Source organism: Podarcis bocagei, assembly GCF_964188305.1.
Source record: "Podarcis bocagei genome assembly, chromosome: 6".
Taxonomy (NCBI): Eukaryota; Metazoa; Chordata; class Lepidosauria; order Squamata; family Lacertidae; genus Podarcis; species Podarcis bocagei.
The window spans coordinates 66,019,926-66,037,046 of NC_138130.1; the positions used below are offsets into that span (position 1 = coordinate 66,019,926).

The 17,121-nt window shown below is 45.7% G+C and overlaps 1 protein-coding gene across 2 annotated transcripts; it reads left to right on the forward strand.

The window, feature by feature from the left end:
- The first annotated feature begins 349 nt into the window (after window positions 1–349).
- TIMMDC1 (translocase of inner mitochondrial membrane domain containing 1) lies at window positions 350–9,623 on the forward strand. 2 transcript variants are annotated; one of them, XM_081199715.1, is made up of 7 exons: window positions 350–573; window positions 888–1,053; window positions 2,186–2,274; window positions 3,363–3,430; window positions 5,852–5,930; window positions 6,857–6,967; window positions 9,195–9,623. In XM_081199715.1, exons 1-7 carry the CDS (start codon window positions 413–415, stop codon window positions 9,274–9,276), a joined length of 756 nt encoding a protein of 251 aa, XP_081055841.1. In that variant the 5' UTR covers window positions 350–412; the 3' UTR covers window positions 9,277–9,623. The 2 variants fall into 2 exon arrangements, with proteins under 2 accessions (XP_081055841.1, XP_081055842.1); XM_081199716.1 differs by lacking the exon at window positions 350–573 and adding an exon at window positions 597–722.
- Window positions 9,624–17,121: the final 7,498 nt, after the last annotated feature.

Genomic DNA, 17,121 nt, shown 5'->3' on the forward strand with positions numbered 1-17,121 from the left:
AATTTCCGCTTGTCGTGCCCCAATATTAATATCTTGCCACCACGCTCTTTTTAAAACCCCAAATCCTTTCCACTCCATCGACAATAGGGGCAGAGGAGGTGCAACAGAGTATGCACGGCGCTTCCTGCAAAGCAGCTGGTCAGGATTGCGCACGCGCAGTGACGGGAATCCAACACCTCCCTCCCCCGAGCTCGCACCGCCTCCCGCTTCGCATAACCCACTGGCCGGGGGTTGGTGGTGGGGGCGGCGGCGGGTGGAACGGAAATGCTTTCCAGCCGGGGAGTTGCCTGCGCTGCGTCCTCCAAGGCGCCAGGGCGGCGCGCTCCTCCTTGGCCCACTTCCGGCACAGCTGAGTCCTCGAGGGAAGGTCCTGGGAAGCGGCTTCTGGGGGAGAGCGCTCGGCTGTTTGGCGATGGAGCCTCTGCCGCCGCCGCCGCCGCTGCAGGGGCCGGTCCGAGTCTCGGCTGCCTCTTCTCCCGCGCTGGCCGCGGGGCAGCCCAGGACTTTGAGTAGGCCGGAGCCGCCGGGCTCGGGCTCGGGCTGGGAGCGTGTCCGGGAGCTCTTCCGGCGAGAGTAAGCCCGAGGGTTTTGTTTTGCAAGAATGCGAGGGTCGCCCGGGAAGCGGCAGGCGACCCCGTCTCCTTGCAGCCAGGCGGGGCGGGCGCGGGGCTGGCAATGGACGCAAAGGCAAAAGCCCTGCCGAAAGCCCACTCGCATGCCGAGTTGGGTTGTCTCGAGCCTCACACGGGCACTTTCAGCCTCTGTTGATAATGTGGCTTCATTTAACGCTGGCGTTGCATGGTGGGGGGTTCGGGATTTCTGAAACGTGAAGGGGGCTTTTTATGTCCTGAAGACTTGAGTTCTCATCGAAGCATTTTCTCCCGCAGCGAGCTAAATCGGTATCCTGAAGAAACGGTCAATATCATCAAAGCAACGTTTTGCGGGGGCATTGTCGGCATGGTCTATGGCGGGGTACCCGGTTTTATAAACGCCAAGAGACGGTACATTGAGCAGAGCCAAGGAGAGATTTTCCACAATCGCTTGGATGCTGCGGTACGGACAGATTCCTGGCATGGTAGAGCACACATCAAATCAGTCTTCTCAATAAAGCCGTTACACAAATCTCCTTAAGTGAGCACACTAGGAGTGCTATGGACACTTGTCACTAGCACTTCAAAAAGTCGGTTGTAGAGCTTGGGAAGGGCAACCAAAACTATCAAGAAGCTGGGGCAACTCACCTGAGAGAAATGTTATGGGCTTTTTAGTTTAGAGAAAGTGCAGGGCATGATAAAGGTGTGTACTTGGTATGGAAAAACTGATTACAGTAGATACAAGTTTTTCCCTTTTCGTATAATACTAGAACCTGTGATCATCTGATGAAGCTGAATGCTGGAATATTTAGGACAAAAGGAACTGCTTCTTCACACACCACATAGTTAAGGATGGTATTTGCTGCCAGAAGATGTAATAGTAGCTGCCAGGTTATGTGGCTTTACAAGGGGATTATTCATCAATAATAAAGCTGTCGATGGCTACTAGTCATGTTGGCTGCATACTGCCTCCAGTCTTGTGAGTTGGTGTACCTGTGAATAGCAGGAACATACCGTGGAACATGTGGGAATGTGCCATTGTACTTGTGTTCTGCCTGCGGGCTTTCCATAAAGATTGGGTTGGCCACTGTGACAACAAGAAACTGGACTTGATGGGCGTAGATTGAGGATCACAGCCAGCGTTTCCATATTGCCTGGGTTAATAGTCTGGATAATATAACTGAAGGCAATTAAAATGTTTAGTTCTGAGATGAGTACTGAAAAATCCAGAAATAAAAAAGCAGGTTATGTGCATGTACAAATGAGCTGAGTGGTCCATAGTTTTGTCAACAGTAAAGCCTGCTGAATTGTTTCTGGTGCAAGGGTGCAAGAATCCAGACTATAAAGGCGCAGGTGGGGATGTGCATGCAGAAGCAAAATAAATAACTAAATTGTGTGAAATGGGAGATACTGGAATTCTTTGATTCTTTCTGCTTCTAAGGAAATATTTTAGCCCCTATGTAAGATACCTTACTAGTAGGCCTCTTTTTCTCATTAACCTCAGGAATGGTACATATAAAATGTCATTTGGGGCGTAATAAAAATTGGTAGTGTGGCCTGACAATGTCTTTAAACTTTTGTAACTTTCTTGATAGCGAACTGCACATCGTGCAGCAACCAGGGGCTTCATCCGTTACGGTTGGCGTTGGGGCTGGAGAGTTGCTGCCTTTGTGGCAATATTCAAGTGAGTATGCTTATTCTTGGTTGGAGGAGGCAGTTAATGTACAATAACTGTTCTAAAATGTTACCATTGTCATATCTGTGAGCAGTTAACTTGCAAGATGAGACAGTTTAAATAGAACCTCTCCTTGTGTCCTTTCCTTCTGACCATCATCACCATCAGATGGTGTAGAGTCTTGTAAAAACAGCTTATCTACCTCCAGCCAATCATTAGGCCTTGCATAAGGCAAACCAACCATTTCTGTTCTATCAAAAAAAGCTATGTTGGCATATTGAGAGCTGTGACTGCTTCTCCTCAGAAGGTCTATAGTCATTCTGTAACATCATAGCAGACCAGCTAATAAGAACTCTCAGGCGACTGGTGAAAAACTGTCTATTTTTCTATTTATATCTGGGGTGGGACCAGGGTCTGACTGCGGTGCTCTGGGCCTACATTCAACCCTTATGACCCTCCTCAAACCATAATCCCTCCCAAGCTTTTCCCTTGGTTGGAATGTATGAATGCTTCCTGGACAGAGGATGGGAGAGGGTATGTTGAGAAAGCTTGCATGTATGGAATATAGCCTATTAGTGTTCTGTTAGTCATTGTATATTTTTAAGCTGTAATGACTGTTTTATATAAGATCCAGGGATAAGCTTTATTTTACTTATTTTTTTAGTCAGTCATTTATAATTAAAATTCCAATTATTTAAAACTCTTACCTCAGGTAATTGAAATTGTCCTTGAACTTGAAATGGCATACTGTACTCAGTATCCAAATTACAGCCTGCTTTGTACATTATTTTTTCCTCTAGTTTCCATTAGTATAAAAAAACATGCATGCTATCACTTGTGAAGTATGTGTTTCACGTTTTGCCATAAATATATGGATCGGGAAGTGTACATTTTTCCTGTATGTTGCATGTAAACTTTGTCCTGTGTAGAAAAAGTCACATGTGAAATGATTCTAAATACTCACCATATCGTCTAAAATGGGAAGAGTTAGCAAAATTTTTAGTCAAGAACTACAGGCCACTGTTTGGACCACCGGAAATAAAAGTCTTTTTCTTTCATTGGGCAGTTTTCCTTATTAATCCTTGTTTTTCTCACAGCACAGTGAGCACTGCTATGTCTGCATACCGTGATAAAAACGCCCTCAGTCACTTTGCCATTGCAGGAGGTGAGGCGATGATATTTGAATGTTCCGTTTTGAATGAGGCAGAAAAGTTGATTAGAGAAAATTAGTTTCAGAGCTCAAGAGTTCTGCTTCTTGGTCTATTAATCTTCACTTTTTGACCCCGATCAAATTCAAAAATACGTTTTGTTACTTAAAATGATTTTTTTTTAACCAGGCAGATCTTTGGGATTGGCATTTCTGTCCTGCTGATTTCAGAAAAACTCATTTCCAAATGTGTATGCTTATGATGACAGCATTAATATTGTGCAAGCTATAATGGTTCTTTGGTGAAAGGTTCTTAAAGGATTATAATATTAGAGGATTAGTAAATAATTTAGGCTACAATCCTATTCCCAGTTACTTGGTAGTAAGTTCCCCTGAACTCAAGGAGACTTACTTCTGAGTAGATATGTAAAGGATTGTGCTGTCAGTCATGTTAAATATGAATGGAGAATTGGGAAGCCAGCAAAGGAGAGGCATCTTCTCAGTTTCTTTTTCATTGCAAGATTTTGCTACTAAATTAATCTTATATTGAGAGAAGCCATTTTTTGCTAGCTCTGAAAAGTGCTATAAGTGGATACTAATTTGTATTTTTGTACATGCAGAAATTAAATCTTATACAGTGGTACCTCGCAAGACGAATGCCTCGCAAGACAAAAAACTCGCTAGACGAAAGGTTTTTCTGTTTTCCATTTGCCTCGCAAGACGAAATTTCCCTATGGGCTTGCTTCGCAAGACGAAAACGTCTCGCGGCTTTGTTTCCTTTGTCTAAAAACAAAGACATGTTTTGTTTATAAAGTTAATTTATTTTCCCTTCAATTTTTGAACTGCTCTTTACAGTATGTGTGACTTTAAAGAGCAGTTAATAAACTGTTGTTGTACCAAATTTGGCTTTGTTTCGACTTTTTTTGACCATAGGAACGCATTAATTGATTTTCAATGCATTCCTATGGGATTTTGTGCTTCGCAAGACGAAAAATTCGCTAGACGACAAAAATTGCGGAACGAATTAATTTCGTCTTGCGGGGCACCACTGTAATTAAAAACACTTAAAAGAGAAACTTAATCCCTGCCCTAATTTTTCTGTCTGAGTAAGCTGTCTGCTGTGAAACTGCTATAGTCCTCTGACATAAAAATGGCCCTATTGAACCGAGACATCCAGATTTTTAAAAATATATAATAACTGAGAAAAATCTAAAGGAACAGTTCAACATATCCTGCTTTGTAATCTCCTTTGGTTTCAGCTGAGTTTGTCCTGAGTCCTACATAAACCTCGCTGAAATTATTAGAGGCTGCACCCTTTTAAAGGTACATTGTCAACCTCTTGCAGATTCCACTTGGCATCTTGTCCGTCTGTTTTTTTTGCAGACCCATTTTTGTAAAGCTATCATGACAACATGAAAGGACAATCTAATTCTCTTCCTAGATATCTTTGGTCAGTACGTAAGAAAATAATTATGTGGGAGAGGTCTTTGTTTTATCAACATCTTTTCTCTTTTGTGAAAGCCCCATTTTAATGCCCGTTTTAATGCATTTCTGCATATTATTGAAACTAGTAGTTTATGACTTGTCAGCATTCCCAGCTTCTGGCTCCACAAATGGAATTAGGAATTCTTCTAATTCATAAGGGAGCATCACATTACCCAAACACTGCATGGATGAAGGCAGCAGCTCCTGCTGGTTGCATATACCTAGAAAGAAGTACCAACTTTCCTTTCACAAATGGGAGCCATAACAGTTCTAACATGAATGTGCTGTTGGCCACAGCTGCTTATGCCTGACAAATGACTGGTAGATTATTTCCCCCATAGATGGTAATTGTTATGATTCCTTACAGCACTCAGCTATTGTAATTTGGTACCTCTTTACGCTGGTCCTTGACACTTGAGATGTACATTTTTAGGATCCGTTATTGTAACTTGTTTTAATTGGGTTTTCATGTTGTTGTGAGCTATCCTGGGACGTTAGAATGAAGTGTGGGCAGTAAATCAATGAATAATGATAATAAGCAAAAACCTATAAAATCAGTTGAAACTTTGAAGACAGACTGGTTTCTAAGTTGTGCTGACAACATAGACTTCTCATATTGTGTTCTAAAATGAAATAGACATTACAGTTGCTGCAGCATACACTTTTAAGTGCGGACGTAACAAACACGTGCACAAGTTTTTTAAGATATGCGTACGGTGCCTGTACATATTTGCTGTAGGAAATACTGATGGTTTACAAAAATTTACAATATTTGGAGCTGCCCGTAGCTGAATCTTTAGTGTGTAGTCCTGGAGCAGAGTCCAGTTTGACAGGACAGGACAGGACAGGAAAAGGGGAGGCAGAAGGAATGACAAAAAAGCTTTTTCATTGTAGCTGAGACTTCTTGCAAATCTCTTGTGTGTGGTCTGATTCTATTGTTTTTCTTATTTCTAGGTTGTACAGGAGCCTTGTTCAGAATGCACTTGGGCTTGAGAGGTTTGGTTGGCGGGAGCCTTTTTGGGACGTTGTTGGGGTAGGTTGCTCATAGATGTACAGTACATGTACACACAGATGCACTAGGAACCAGAAGTGCTTCCTTTTGTTGGGTGTGATAGTCTGCAGGTGTCATTACAAGGCAGTTTTTGATTCTTGACAGGATTTCCTGCAGACTTCCTTCTAGCCTTAGACCTCGTCTGTTTTGTCGCTTACTGCAGAAGGTGGCTATTTTTCTTCCAATTTCCCACTTAGTTTTTCTGCATTCTTCTTAAACAGAAATTGATTTTTATTTGCCTGTCTACTAATGTTTAAATGGGTAGAGGTGCTGATTTTTTTAAAAAATACACACAAATATATTGATTGCTGTGGTGGGTCAATTGTTAATTTGGAGGATCCATTGTCCTTTTGTTCTCAGTCAGCTTTTTCAGCCCATCATTTCTTTTCTTCTTGGAGGTGGGTGGGAGTAAATGTTTAGTAGACATAGGGCCAACATTTAGGGAATCAGTTTAATGGAGAAGACCCACACAGAATTACGTTTTCTAATTATAAGAACAAAACAATAACAGTTAAAAATGATGGATTCCCTTTCCAGATTTGGGACACTTTTCTTCACCTCTACTACATCAATAGTTTTGATGTGTGTTGCATGCTGGGTATGGGCAGTAATGTTTAATGTAAAAAAGACTAAAGGAAGATGGAATGTTCTCTATTTGTGTTTGACAGTAGAATTGAGCTCCTATTTTGCTACTGCTTTTAAAAAAGCCTTCAATCAATCTTTATTGTGGTCAAAGACCAGACAGCAGAATTAACAACAGCCACATATACTATAGCTTTAAAAAAGAAAATGTATGAATAGGAGAAGGCACAGATGCAACTACTGGCAGAATGACTGGTCCCCCATTGTTTATAAGTAAGAAAGTGCTCCATATGGCAAAATGTACTTCCTGTGTCATCATCTTTCAGTGTACCTGCTGGAGCATTACTGATGTCAATGCAAAAATTTGCTGGCGAAACCTTGATCGAGAGAAGAAAACGAGAGCAATGGGAGCTGTATGAACAGAAGCTGGCAGAATGGTAAGGAACCAGTGCTGTTAGGTTTTAATTATTACACTTGATCTTAGCCAAAAGGCCTTTGGGCTAAGATCAAGTGTAGTAATTATTAGCTCTGCTACTGAGCCAGGGTGGATCTGCTCTTCCTCTAGGAGTGCTACACAATGATTTTAGCCATCTTCCACTAGTGATGTGATATGATGCTCTTCACACTGACTATCAGTCATCTTTTGCTCGTTTTGAATTTTCAACTTTTGCATTTTCTGGAGCTTTTGCTGATATGGAATTGGTAGTTCCATAAAAATCCATATACTGTTGGTGTAATGGGCCCGTGGCTTGATTTTAGCATTATTTGTAGAATCCTCTCAAAATCTATGGCAATTGACAAATGGCACACTAGCAACAATGGCATTTTCTGGGTATCTTGTGATCTCAAGGGTGGGCTATAGCCATTTTTCTAGCCACCCAGCCCTATTTGCTAAAGTGGCTAACAGTATAGGTAATTTTAAACAATGAAGGAGCATAAGAGAACTCTATTTCTTCCAGATGTTTTGGACTACAGCACCCATCAGCCTGAGGTAGCATTGCCTAATGGTCAGGGATGATGGGAGCAATAATCCAGCAACATCTGGAGTGCTCTAGATTGGAGAAGACTGTTCTAGCACCAAGTTAATAATGCTTTATGGAGCATTCTAATTTATTAAAAAGCATTATTCACTCCCACTTGGTTGTATCACATGTAGTATTTCCCAGCCTCTTCCCTACATAGTTTCTGTTTTAGTTTTCTCCCCTTGTACACTGGTTTTAAAGTTATAACCTCCTGAATAAAAATACAAGAGGGGAAGAACATTTTACAATTACGAACAGCCTTCTAGAGCTGTTTCCAGATGAAAATTTTATCCTATAGTTTTAATATATTTCTCATATATTCAGTGTCCAGTTTGTTCATTCACTTTTCTGTTTGAACTGATCAGTTTGTCCTATGCAGGCATGTGGGCAATGGCAGATACAATGTAGGTGAAAAAGCCTTTTATAGCATTTCATTGAGCCCTATTGAAAGTGTTTGCAGGATGTATGAAGGGAAGAAAGGGTTGTCTTTAAGAAAAAAATAGTTGTCATGTAGAGGATTGTGTGAAGGAATAGCCTCTGTTTGAAACAATTCGTTATAGACCGTTAATGATTTGTCAGTGGTAAATGGATTGGCTTCAGCCTACAATGTTTGTTTGTTTTTTTAAATGTATTTTTTTTAAATATTAGTGTACAAAAACACGTGCGTTATCTCTTTTTTCAAGTTGTGTTTTCTACAGTTTGGTTTCATTTGTTGTGAGACATTAGTGTTACATACAATGTTAGGTTAGGAAGAAAAGAGGGGGCGAGAGGGGAAAGGGTGGGGTGGGGTGGGGTGGAGTGGTTATGTCTCCATTCTTCTACTTAGTGTATGTGTGGGGTTTTGTGCCAGCGTCACTTGTCTGGGTTCCCTTACTATTCGCTTGTTGTGTTTCCTTGGTGGGGAGAGGGGTTGGGGTTGGCTTTGGGTGTGGTTGGTTGTCTTTGGGTGGCTGTAGTGAGATTTGTTTTTGTGAGTGAGCGGTGTGTGTGTGTGTGTGTATTTTTGAATCAGGTTAGCCAGATTGATTCGTATGCTGTTGGTGGATTCTTGTCATTGTCTTGTTAAGCTGTGTATGTGATAAAGGGGAGCCATACTGGGGTGAAGGCATCTTCTTCTATTTGTTCCTGTGTCAGTTTCAGTTTATTAGTTAGTTTTTCTAATAAGTTTCAGCCTCCAATGTTAATGGTGATATACCGTATTTTTCGCCCCATAAGACGCACCAGCCCATAGGACGCACCTAGTTTTTTTTGGGGGGGGGGGAATAAAGGGGAAAAAATTTATTTCCCCCCCAGGTGCGCTGCGCTAATCCCGAAGCTTGGGGCGTGTGGAGCTCAGCGCGCCCCAAGCTTCTGGGTGCCGGCAAGCTCTCCGCTAGCCCTGGGAGAGCTGGGTCTCCCACAGCTAGCGGATAGCTTCCTGAAGCCTGGAGAGCGAGAGGGGTCGGTGCGTACCGACCCCCCTCGCTCTCCAGCCTTCAGCGAAAGCCTGCATTCGCCCCATAAGACGCACACACATTTCCCCTTCATTTTTGGAGGGGAAAAAAGTGCGTCTTATAGGGTGAAAAATACGGTAAGCATATGAGGTGCAGTTTTGTTTTCCTCTCAGAAGTACAACCATGTTCTTTTGTCTTTTTCTTTTTAGGAGGACCAGGCTCAGCATCACTGAAAACATCTCAAAGGAAATGGATGATGTACTTCAGGAAGGAGCTTCTCCCAGATCATGAGTGAAAACAAATGTTTTTAGTATTGCACACTGGAACTCTTAACAAGTGGTGTTACAAGTTTTTCTTGTGGCCTGTTGCTCAGTACACAATGAACTCTCTTGAAGAGCTCCTAGGTTTTGTCAGATAAACCAGGAACATGGAAAGTTCAGCTTCAGGTGTTGACTAGCTCCCTCTTTAGTTGGGAGAGGAATAAGCTTGAATTACTTCTCTGGATAGAGAAAATACAAAATTCACTTTTTGGGGATATGCTCTAAGGGATAACATGGGTGTATTCCGAAGGTCTCCAGGGTAAGTTGATGGGTTGAACGGCGGAGTAAATCTAAAACAATAAAGAAAAATAATTATTATTTTGAATGTTCATTGCTATATGAATTCTTGGGTTTGGTGCCACTCCTCTTTTGAATGCAGTACTATAAATCTTAACTTACCTTTGACCTTACTAGGTACCAGGAGACATAGGTGCTGGGGGGGAGCTAGGGCTCCCCCAATATTTCTGAATAAAGCACTGCCCCCCAAGGTCTGCGGCAGCCATGTGTGCATGCTCGTGTCACGTGTGCAAGCTGTGGGGCTTCCACACAACACGTCAGCAAAAATGTTCTGCCATTACAATATAAAACAGCATTGACTAGCTTTGGTATGTTTCACTTGGAAGGAGTTCCCTTGGAATAAATGAGAAAATAATGGTGATATTGCAGTGTCCTGCCTCCCTGCCCCTGATGTTCCATGTCCCCAACAGCCATTACTGGGATGCTCTTTATTAATATACAGTAACCATAAAACATAAACAGAATTAATTAGTAAATTCAACAATAAAATCTACAACCTCCTTACAACTGCAGCAAGTTAAGTTTCCTGTGGGCTTTAACAGGATACTACCAGTATATTTTTTTTATCGGGTTGTCAAAATGTTCTGTGCCTAAGTGTTTTGTTGAGAATTGTGAAGCTGCACATGCCTTGACTATTTGTTGCTGGTGGTTGTAGTATTTGTATACTGATCCCCCCCCCCCGAGCTCAAGGATGTGTGCATTGTCTTCCACTTCCCCATTTTTATTTTCACAACTGCCCTGTGAAGTAAGATATGCTGAGAGCTGGTAGTTTAGACACCGAAGTTGTGAAACTACACATACTTAAGAACATTTTCTGCTTTTTATTTATTGGGGTTGACAAACATTTTTTGTTTTGCCATTTTGCTGTAAGTATGAAGACTATTGTCAGGGAACTGCCATCGGAGGAAAGGGAGGTGGAAGGGCTCACAGAGGCTGGGAAGGAGTCAGCAGCGAAAGCAGGGACCAGCAGGGGGAGAGAGGGGTCTCTGGAGGAAGGTCTCATGAATGCGGAGAGAGACGCAGCAGCAAATGCAGGAACTAGCAGGGAAGAGGGAGGGATCAGGGACACGTCCAGCGAGAACAGCGGGGAGGTGTCAGAAGCTCCCATAGGGAGACCCATGCTTCGCCGGAAGCTGCCACGTCGTGAGTCCAGAAGACGCGTTTCCGTTAAGGAGCTTCTATGCTGGAAGCGCTTCCGCAGACAACCACTGTCGGAATCTACGAGTGACTAGGGCAGACATGTTTGAGGAGCTCTGTCACACACAGAGGTTTGTGGAGTTGCACAAACTCTGAGGGACCACGATTTTACGCACAAGCAGCTAATCATCCCATCACAGCATTCCGACAGTCTTTGTAAGCTGTCTGTGCAGGAGAAGGCATCATGAGCGACCCAGCCGGAGCCGGAGAGGCAGGGGTTGGAGCGGGTCCAAGCTTGGAAGATAGGTACCGAGCGTTGGAAATCCAATTGGCGCTGCAGACGGCTAGGCTTGAGGAGAGAAGGGCTCAGGATGCAGACAAGAAGGGGAGAGCCACCCAGTTCAACAGAAAGGTACCAGGATTGGTGCAGAAATTTGGGGGGGACCCCAAGGACTATCATGCCTTTAGAACAGAGATGCAATATGCTCTCAATGTGCAGTTTGATGAATTCCCTGACGAGGAATCGCGAGTTGCTTTCGTGATTGGGCATCTTGAGAGGGGGGCGAGAGACTGGGTTAGGCCCCTGATGGCAACGCACAATGACGTACTAAAGGACACCATGAAGTTCTTTCGTGCAATGGATCTCATGTTTTCCAGCGATATTGAGGAAGGAGTGGTGCGCAGACAGCTAATGGCTTGCAGGCAGGGAAGCCGATCTGTCCGTGAGTACTGGACTGAGTTCACTATGCTGGTTCACAGATTGGGGTGGGACTTATCGGCGGCACCCATTCAAATGCTATTTGAAGAAGGCCTGGCTTCGGCCGTGAAAGACGAACTGTCCCGGGGTCCTAGGGCGGATTCCATGGATCAGCTGACTAAAACTGCGCTGACCATAGGAGCGCGCCAGGAGGCGAGAGCTTTGGAGAGGCGGGAAGGGAAAGGGGAACGCTGGAAGGAGTTCCGCATTCCTGAGATTCCAGAGACAACTTTCCCGCCGGCAGAGCCGATGGAAATCGGAACAGCGCGCGCGCGCGCAGTTTCAAAGCCCAGTGAGGGGGCTAAGAAGGAGGGAAAAGGCGCCCGGAAATGCTATCTCTGCCAACAGCCAGGCCACTTTGCCAGAGTCTGCCCCCAGAGGAAGGAATGGCAAGGGATGGTGGGAGCTGTTGAGGGAAGAGAGCAGGGAGAACCGGAGCAGGTAAAAGCCAACGCCTGGTTGCCACAGTCGGGGCACAGCAGCCAGGCCAAAGAGCAGTGAAAGTGCCCATGCCAGAAGCTCCTCAACCTGCTCTAGTGATTGAAGTGTCGCTAGAGCTGCAAAATGGACACCCCCTAAAGATAAAGGCGCTGTTGGACTCAGGCAGCTCCTGCAATTTTATGAGCAAAGAGTTTGCTGCTGAACACCAGATACAGACGATCCCTTTAAGCAACCCCCTGCAGGTGACCACGATCGATGGCAGGGAGTTGTTGGGAGGAGGAGTCAGCTTGCAGACCGTCCCAATGATAATGAGGGTGGCAAGGCACACAGAACTGATAGCGTTTAATGTGGCCACCTTGGGAGGCGCTCCCATTATTTTGGGAATGAGCTGGCTAGCGCTACATGATCCGCTGGTGGGCTGGCATCAGAGAGTGGTTTCCTTTGGTTCAGCACATTGCTTAGAACACTGCAAAGGGGAAAAGGGGTCAGCAGGGGCCCAAGCCACCCTAGCAGGGACAGAAGTAATGGAGAAGGTGAAGGTACCACCACAATATGCAGATCTCAGCGACGTGTTCAGCGAGAAGGAAGCCGACCAACTACCCCCGCATAGGCCCTTTGACTGTCAGATCAATTTACTCCCTGGAGCACAGCTTCCTGTAGGCAAGTTGTATGCCATGTCAGACGGAGAAATGCAGGAGCTGCGAGAGTTCATTGACAAGAACCTGAAGAGAGGCTTCATCAGAGAGTCCAAAGCAGCGGGGGGTAGCCCAGTGTTTTTTGTGGACAAAAAGAACACGGACAAGCCGAGACTTGTGTGTGACTTCATGGGGTTAAATGCAGTGACAGAACCAGTGGCTTTCCCTATGCCCAGGATTGATGACATTTTGACCAGGGTGCGGAAGGGAAAGATTTTTACAAAGCTGGATCTAAGGGGGGCGTACAACCTGATACGTATAAGGAAAGGGGATGAATGGAAAACCACCATGTTCACCCCTTTGGGGGCATTTGAATATTTAGTTATGCCATTTGGATTACAAGCAGGCTCAGCGTGCTTTCAATCGCTGATGAACCACGTACTAGGGTCTTTGCTGTACAAGAATTGCGTGGCCTTCCTGGATGACGTGTTGGTGTATTCTGAGAATGAGGAGCAGCATGTGAGAGACGTCAGAGAAGTGTTGCGCAGGCTGCTAGACAACCGGCTGTGGGTGAAACTGGAGAAGTGTCAGTTTCATACCAAGGAGGTAGAGTTCCTGGGGTACCGCCTGTCAGACAAGGGATTGGCTATGGATCCCGGCAAGGTCCAGGCTGTGCTGGAATGGAAAACTCCCAAAACCAAGAAGGATGTGCAGAGGTTCCTAGGGTTTGGGAACTTTTATCGTAAGTTCATCCGAAACTTTGCCCACTTGACGGCGCCCATAACGGACTGTCTCAGCAGTAAGAAGAAATTTGTTTGGACTGAGGAGGCGGAGCGAGCTTTTGAGGAGCTAAAAAGGGCCTTCGCCTCTGAAGAACAACTTCTGCATGTGGATTTACAAAAAAAGATGAGAGTCGAAACAGACGCATCAGACAGAGCCATTGGGGCGGTGCTCCTCCTGCAGCCAGGGGGGGAGGAGTCAGAGTGGAGACCGTGTGCTTTTTTTTCGCGAAAACTGAACAAATCCGAGAGGAACTACACGGTGTACGATCGAGAACTTCTTGCTATCCATGAGGCTTTCCGGAGATGGAGGCACCTGCTAATTGGTGCACAACATAAGGTGCAAGTGTGCACGGACCATAAGAACCTAGAGTATTGGAGAACTGCGCGAGTGCTCAACCAACGGCAGTTGAGATGGGCCCAGGAGTTTTCCAAATTTAACTTTGAGATTTGTTACGTGCCAGGCCCAGAGAACGTTAGGGCGGACGCTCTCTCACGCAAACCTGAATATTTGGAGGGGGAGGGAGCACCCGAAGAGACCCATGTCATTCCAGAGGACCGCTGGGTGTGTGGGGCGGCATTGGTGGGGCAAAGGGAACTGGTAGAGGGAACGGTGCATGATGAATACGCCCAGGACAAACTCAGGGGTCTCAGGAGGGAGGGAGACAAACCCGGGGGTTTTGAGGAGAGAAACGGGGCGTTGTATTACAAGGGAGCGTTATATATACCTGAAGGTGAATTGAGGGAGAAGGTACTCAAGCAACTGCACGATAGCCCCACAGCAGGGCATTTTGGGCAACACAAAACCATGTGGCTGGTTACCAGGGAATTTTGGTGGCCCAAGGTCAGGGAAGATGTGCGGGAGTATGTGAGAGGGTGTGACCAATGCCAACGAGCCAAGGGGGAGAGGCGGGCACCGGCAGGGTTATTAGAACCACTACCCACACCTGAAAGACCATGGGAAACAGTGGCAATAGATTTCATGACTGATCTGCCAAGGTCCAGAGGGAAAACAGCCATCATGGTTGTGGTAGACCTGTTAACCAAAATGGCCCACTTTATAGCCTGCTCACATGCGGTCACGGCAGAAGAAACCGCTAAATTGTTTGTAGAAAATGTGTTTAGGTTGCATGGCGCCCCCTTGAGGGTGGTTTCAGACCGAGGGAAACAATTTACTTCCAGGTTCTGGAGGAAGCTCATGAGCTTACTGCATGTAGAGGTTAATTTCTCAACTGCCCGGCATCCTGAAACCAACGGGCAGGCGGAAAGAGCTAATGGCGTCCTCCAGCAATATTTGAGGTGTTATGTGAATGACAGAGAGAATGACTGGGTGGAGAAGCTGGCGTTGGCAGAATTTGCCTACAACAATGCAGAGAACGTGTCCACGGGGATGAGCCCCTTTTTGGCTAATTACGGGTGCCATCCCCGAGCCTTCCCAGGGGGGGGGAAGGGGAGAACTGGAGCGTTCCAGCTGCAGAACAGTTCGTAGAGGAAATGGAGGCGATCCATCGCCAACTCCAACTTAACTTAAACAGGGCTAAGGAGGAATATAAGAGGCAGACAAAAACAGAAGAGAAGGTGAAACCATTAGGGTGGGGGACCAGGTGTGGCTGTCAACCCAAGGGTTACCATTCAAAGGGGGTTGTAAGAGGTTAAGACCCAAAAGACTGGGCCCATTTGAAGTCACGCAGCAGGTCAACCCAGTGGCTTTCAGACTCCGGTTACCGAACCACATGAAGCTGCACCCAGTTTTCCACAGGTCGCTGCTGTCACCGTATAAAGGGGACAGAGAAGGGAGGGTCAATAGGGGACCAGCAATGGAGGAGAAGGAACACAGCTACCATGTAGCGGAGATTCTCGATTCCAGGTGGAAGGGAGATCAAGTAGAGTATTTGGTAATGTGGGAAGGGGAACCGGAGTCGGAAAACACCTGGGTCATGGCAGAGGATGTAGATGACGAGGTTTTAATAGAAACTTTTCATCAGAGGTTCCCACGTAAACCTCAGCCAGTGGCGAGGTTCCGGAGGGAATACTTTGCCACCACCGACGAAGAAGAAGAGTTGGAGGGGTTCCCTGATTCCGAGGAGGAGGAGGATTCAGTGAGCCGGAACGAAGACCGATGGAGGGAAATGTTCGAGACGTCGGAAGATGAAGAGGATTCTTTTCGGGGTTTTATCTCCTCACCGCCCAGAGGAGAGAGAATGGGCGGGGGGGAAGGGGGCCCTGGAGGGGAGGTGGATGTCAGGGAACTGCCATCGGAGGAAAGGGAGGTGGAAGGGCTCACAGAGGCTGGGAAGGAGTCAGCAGCGAAAGCAGGGACCAGCAGGGGGAGAGAGGGGTCTCTGGAGGAAGGTCTCATGAATGCGGAGAGAGACGCAGCAGCAAATGCAGGAACTAGCAGGGAAGAGGGAGGGATCAGGGACACGTCCAGCGAGAACAGCGGGGAGGTGTCAGAAGCTCCCATAGGGAGACCCATGCTTCGCCGGAAGCTGCCACGTCGTGAGTCCAGAAGACGCGTTTCCGTTAAGGAGCTTCTATGCTGGAAGCGCTTCCGCAGACAACCACTGTCGGAATCTACGAGTGACTAGGGCAGACATGTTTGAGGAGCTCTGTCACACACAGAGGTTTGTGGAGTTGCACAAACTCTGAGGGACCACGATTTTACGCACAAGCAGCTAATCATCCCATCACAACTATGAAATGTAGTAGTTAAAACATTGTATTACATGATCTGTGATACAAATATGTATCTTGCTTTTCTACTCAGGAGCCCGAGGTTGTATACATTATCCTCTCCTGCCCTCTTTTAGCTTGGCCTAGCCTACCTTGCAGGGCTGGTGCAAAGTTAATAAGCAGCAGGTCTCTCCATCAGATTTTGGGGTGTGTGCAGGGGCCTCACATCACATGCAGTGTACCAGGCCCTGGAAAAACCCTGTTGGCATCCTTGTGTACAATCCCAACTCAGTTGGCTACAGATTTTCAGGATTTTTTAAAAGCGCATTCATGCCCAATACACCAAAGTTTGTCCTAAAATAGTGGCATTTCCTGCAGTATAAGTGTTACAGAAAAATCTAGGTGTGAGGCTGCTCAGTCACCCAGCTTGTCGGGCAGAGCCTGTTGGTCCCTGCGGAATAAAGGAAGGAGTCCAGCCACCAATCAGAGCAAATAGCTGTAGACCAAAGTTTATTGTGCAGCAGGTTCAAAGAGGAATGGGATGACAATGACTTTTAAAACTTTCCCACCATATCCAAAATACAGTTTGTACAGTATCATTGCTACATCACTGGCATGTCACAAAAGGGGAAGGGTAGACAGGGGTTACACTAGTTTAACCTTGGCAAACATGTCCAGACAAGTCCTTGGTACAAGATTAGCATAAGCAGACATGTCAGGGCAAGGCCCAGGTATAAGATTAGCATAGGCAAACACCTCTGAGTCCTACCACCCAAAATACAATAGAACTTCCTTTGCATGTCTGGACTCCTTGGCAAGTCTGGTGACGGGATTAGGCTTTCCTTGGCCAACAATCAGATCAGCAGTTGTCACCTCTGGTCACTTCCTGGGGTAGGAGGTGTGTATACACATCCTCATGCTTAGGGAGGTGGCAGGGAAAAGAGTCGTTTTTCCAAGGGCAAAATAGTGTTGAAATGGAGGAAACTGGCAAACGAGTTGATTTTATATGATTGTTAAAGCTAGGTAACTTCCCTGAGCTGCCAAGTCGAAAGGATACATTTATGCATTATATTTGTAACAACTTTAAAGATGTGCCC

Excerpts from the sequence above, each read along its gene's own strand:
- TIMMDC1 (XM_081199715.1), top strand. The coding sequence starts at position 413 with ATGGAGCCTCTGCCGCCGCCGCCGCCGCTGCAGGGGCCGGTCCGAGTC. Across the intron at positions 1,054-2,185 it reads ACAATCGCTTGGATGCTGCG|CGAACTGCACATCGTGCAGC; the intron begins GTACGGACAGAT and ends CTTTCTTGATAG. Across the intron at positions 6,968-9,194 it reads GAACAGAAGCTGGCAGAATG|GAGGACCAGGCTCAGCATCA; the intron begins GTAAGGAACCAG and ends TTTTCTTTTTAG.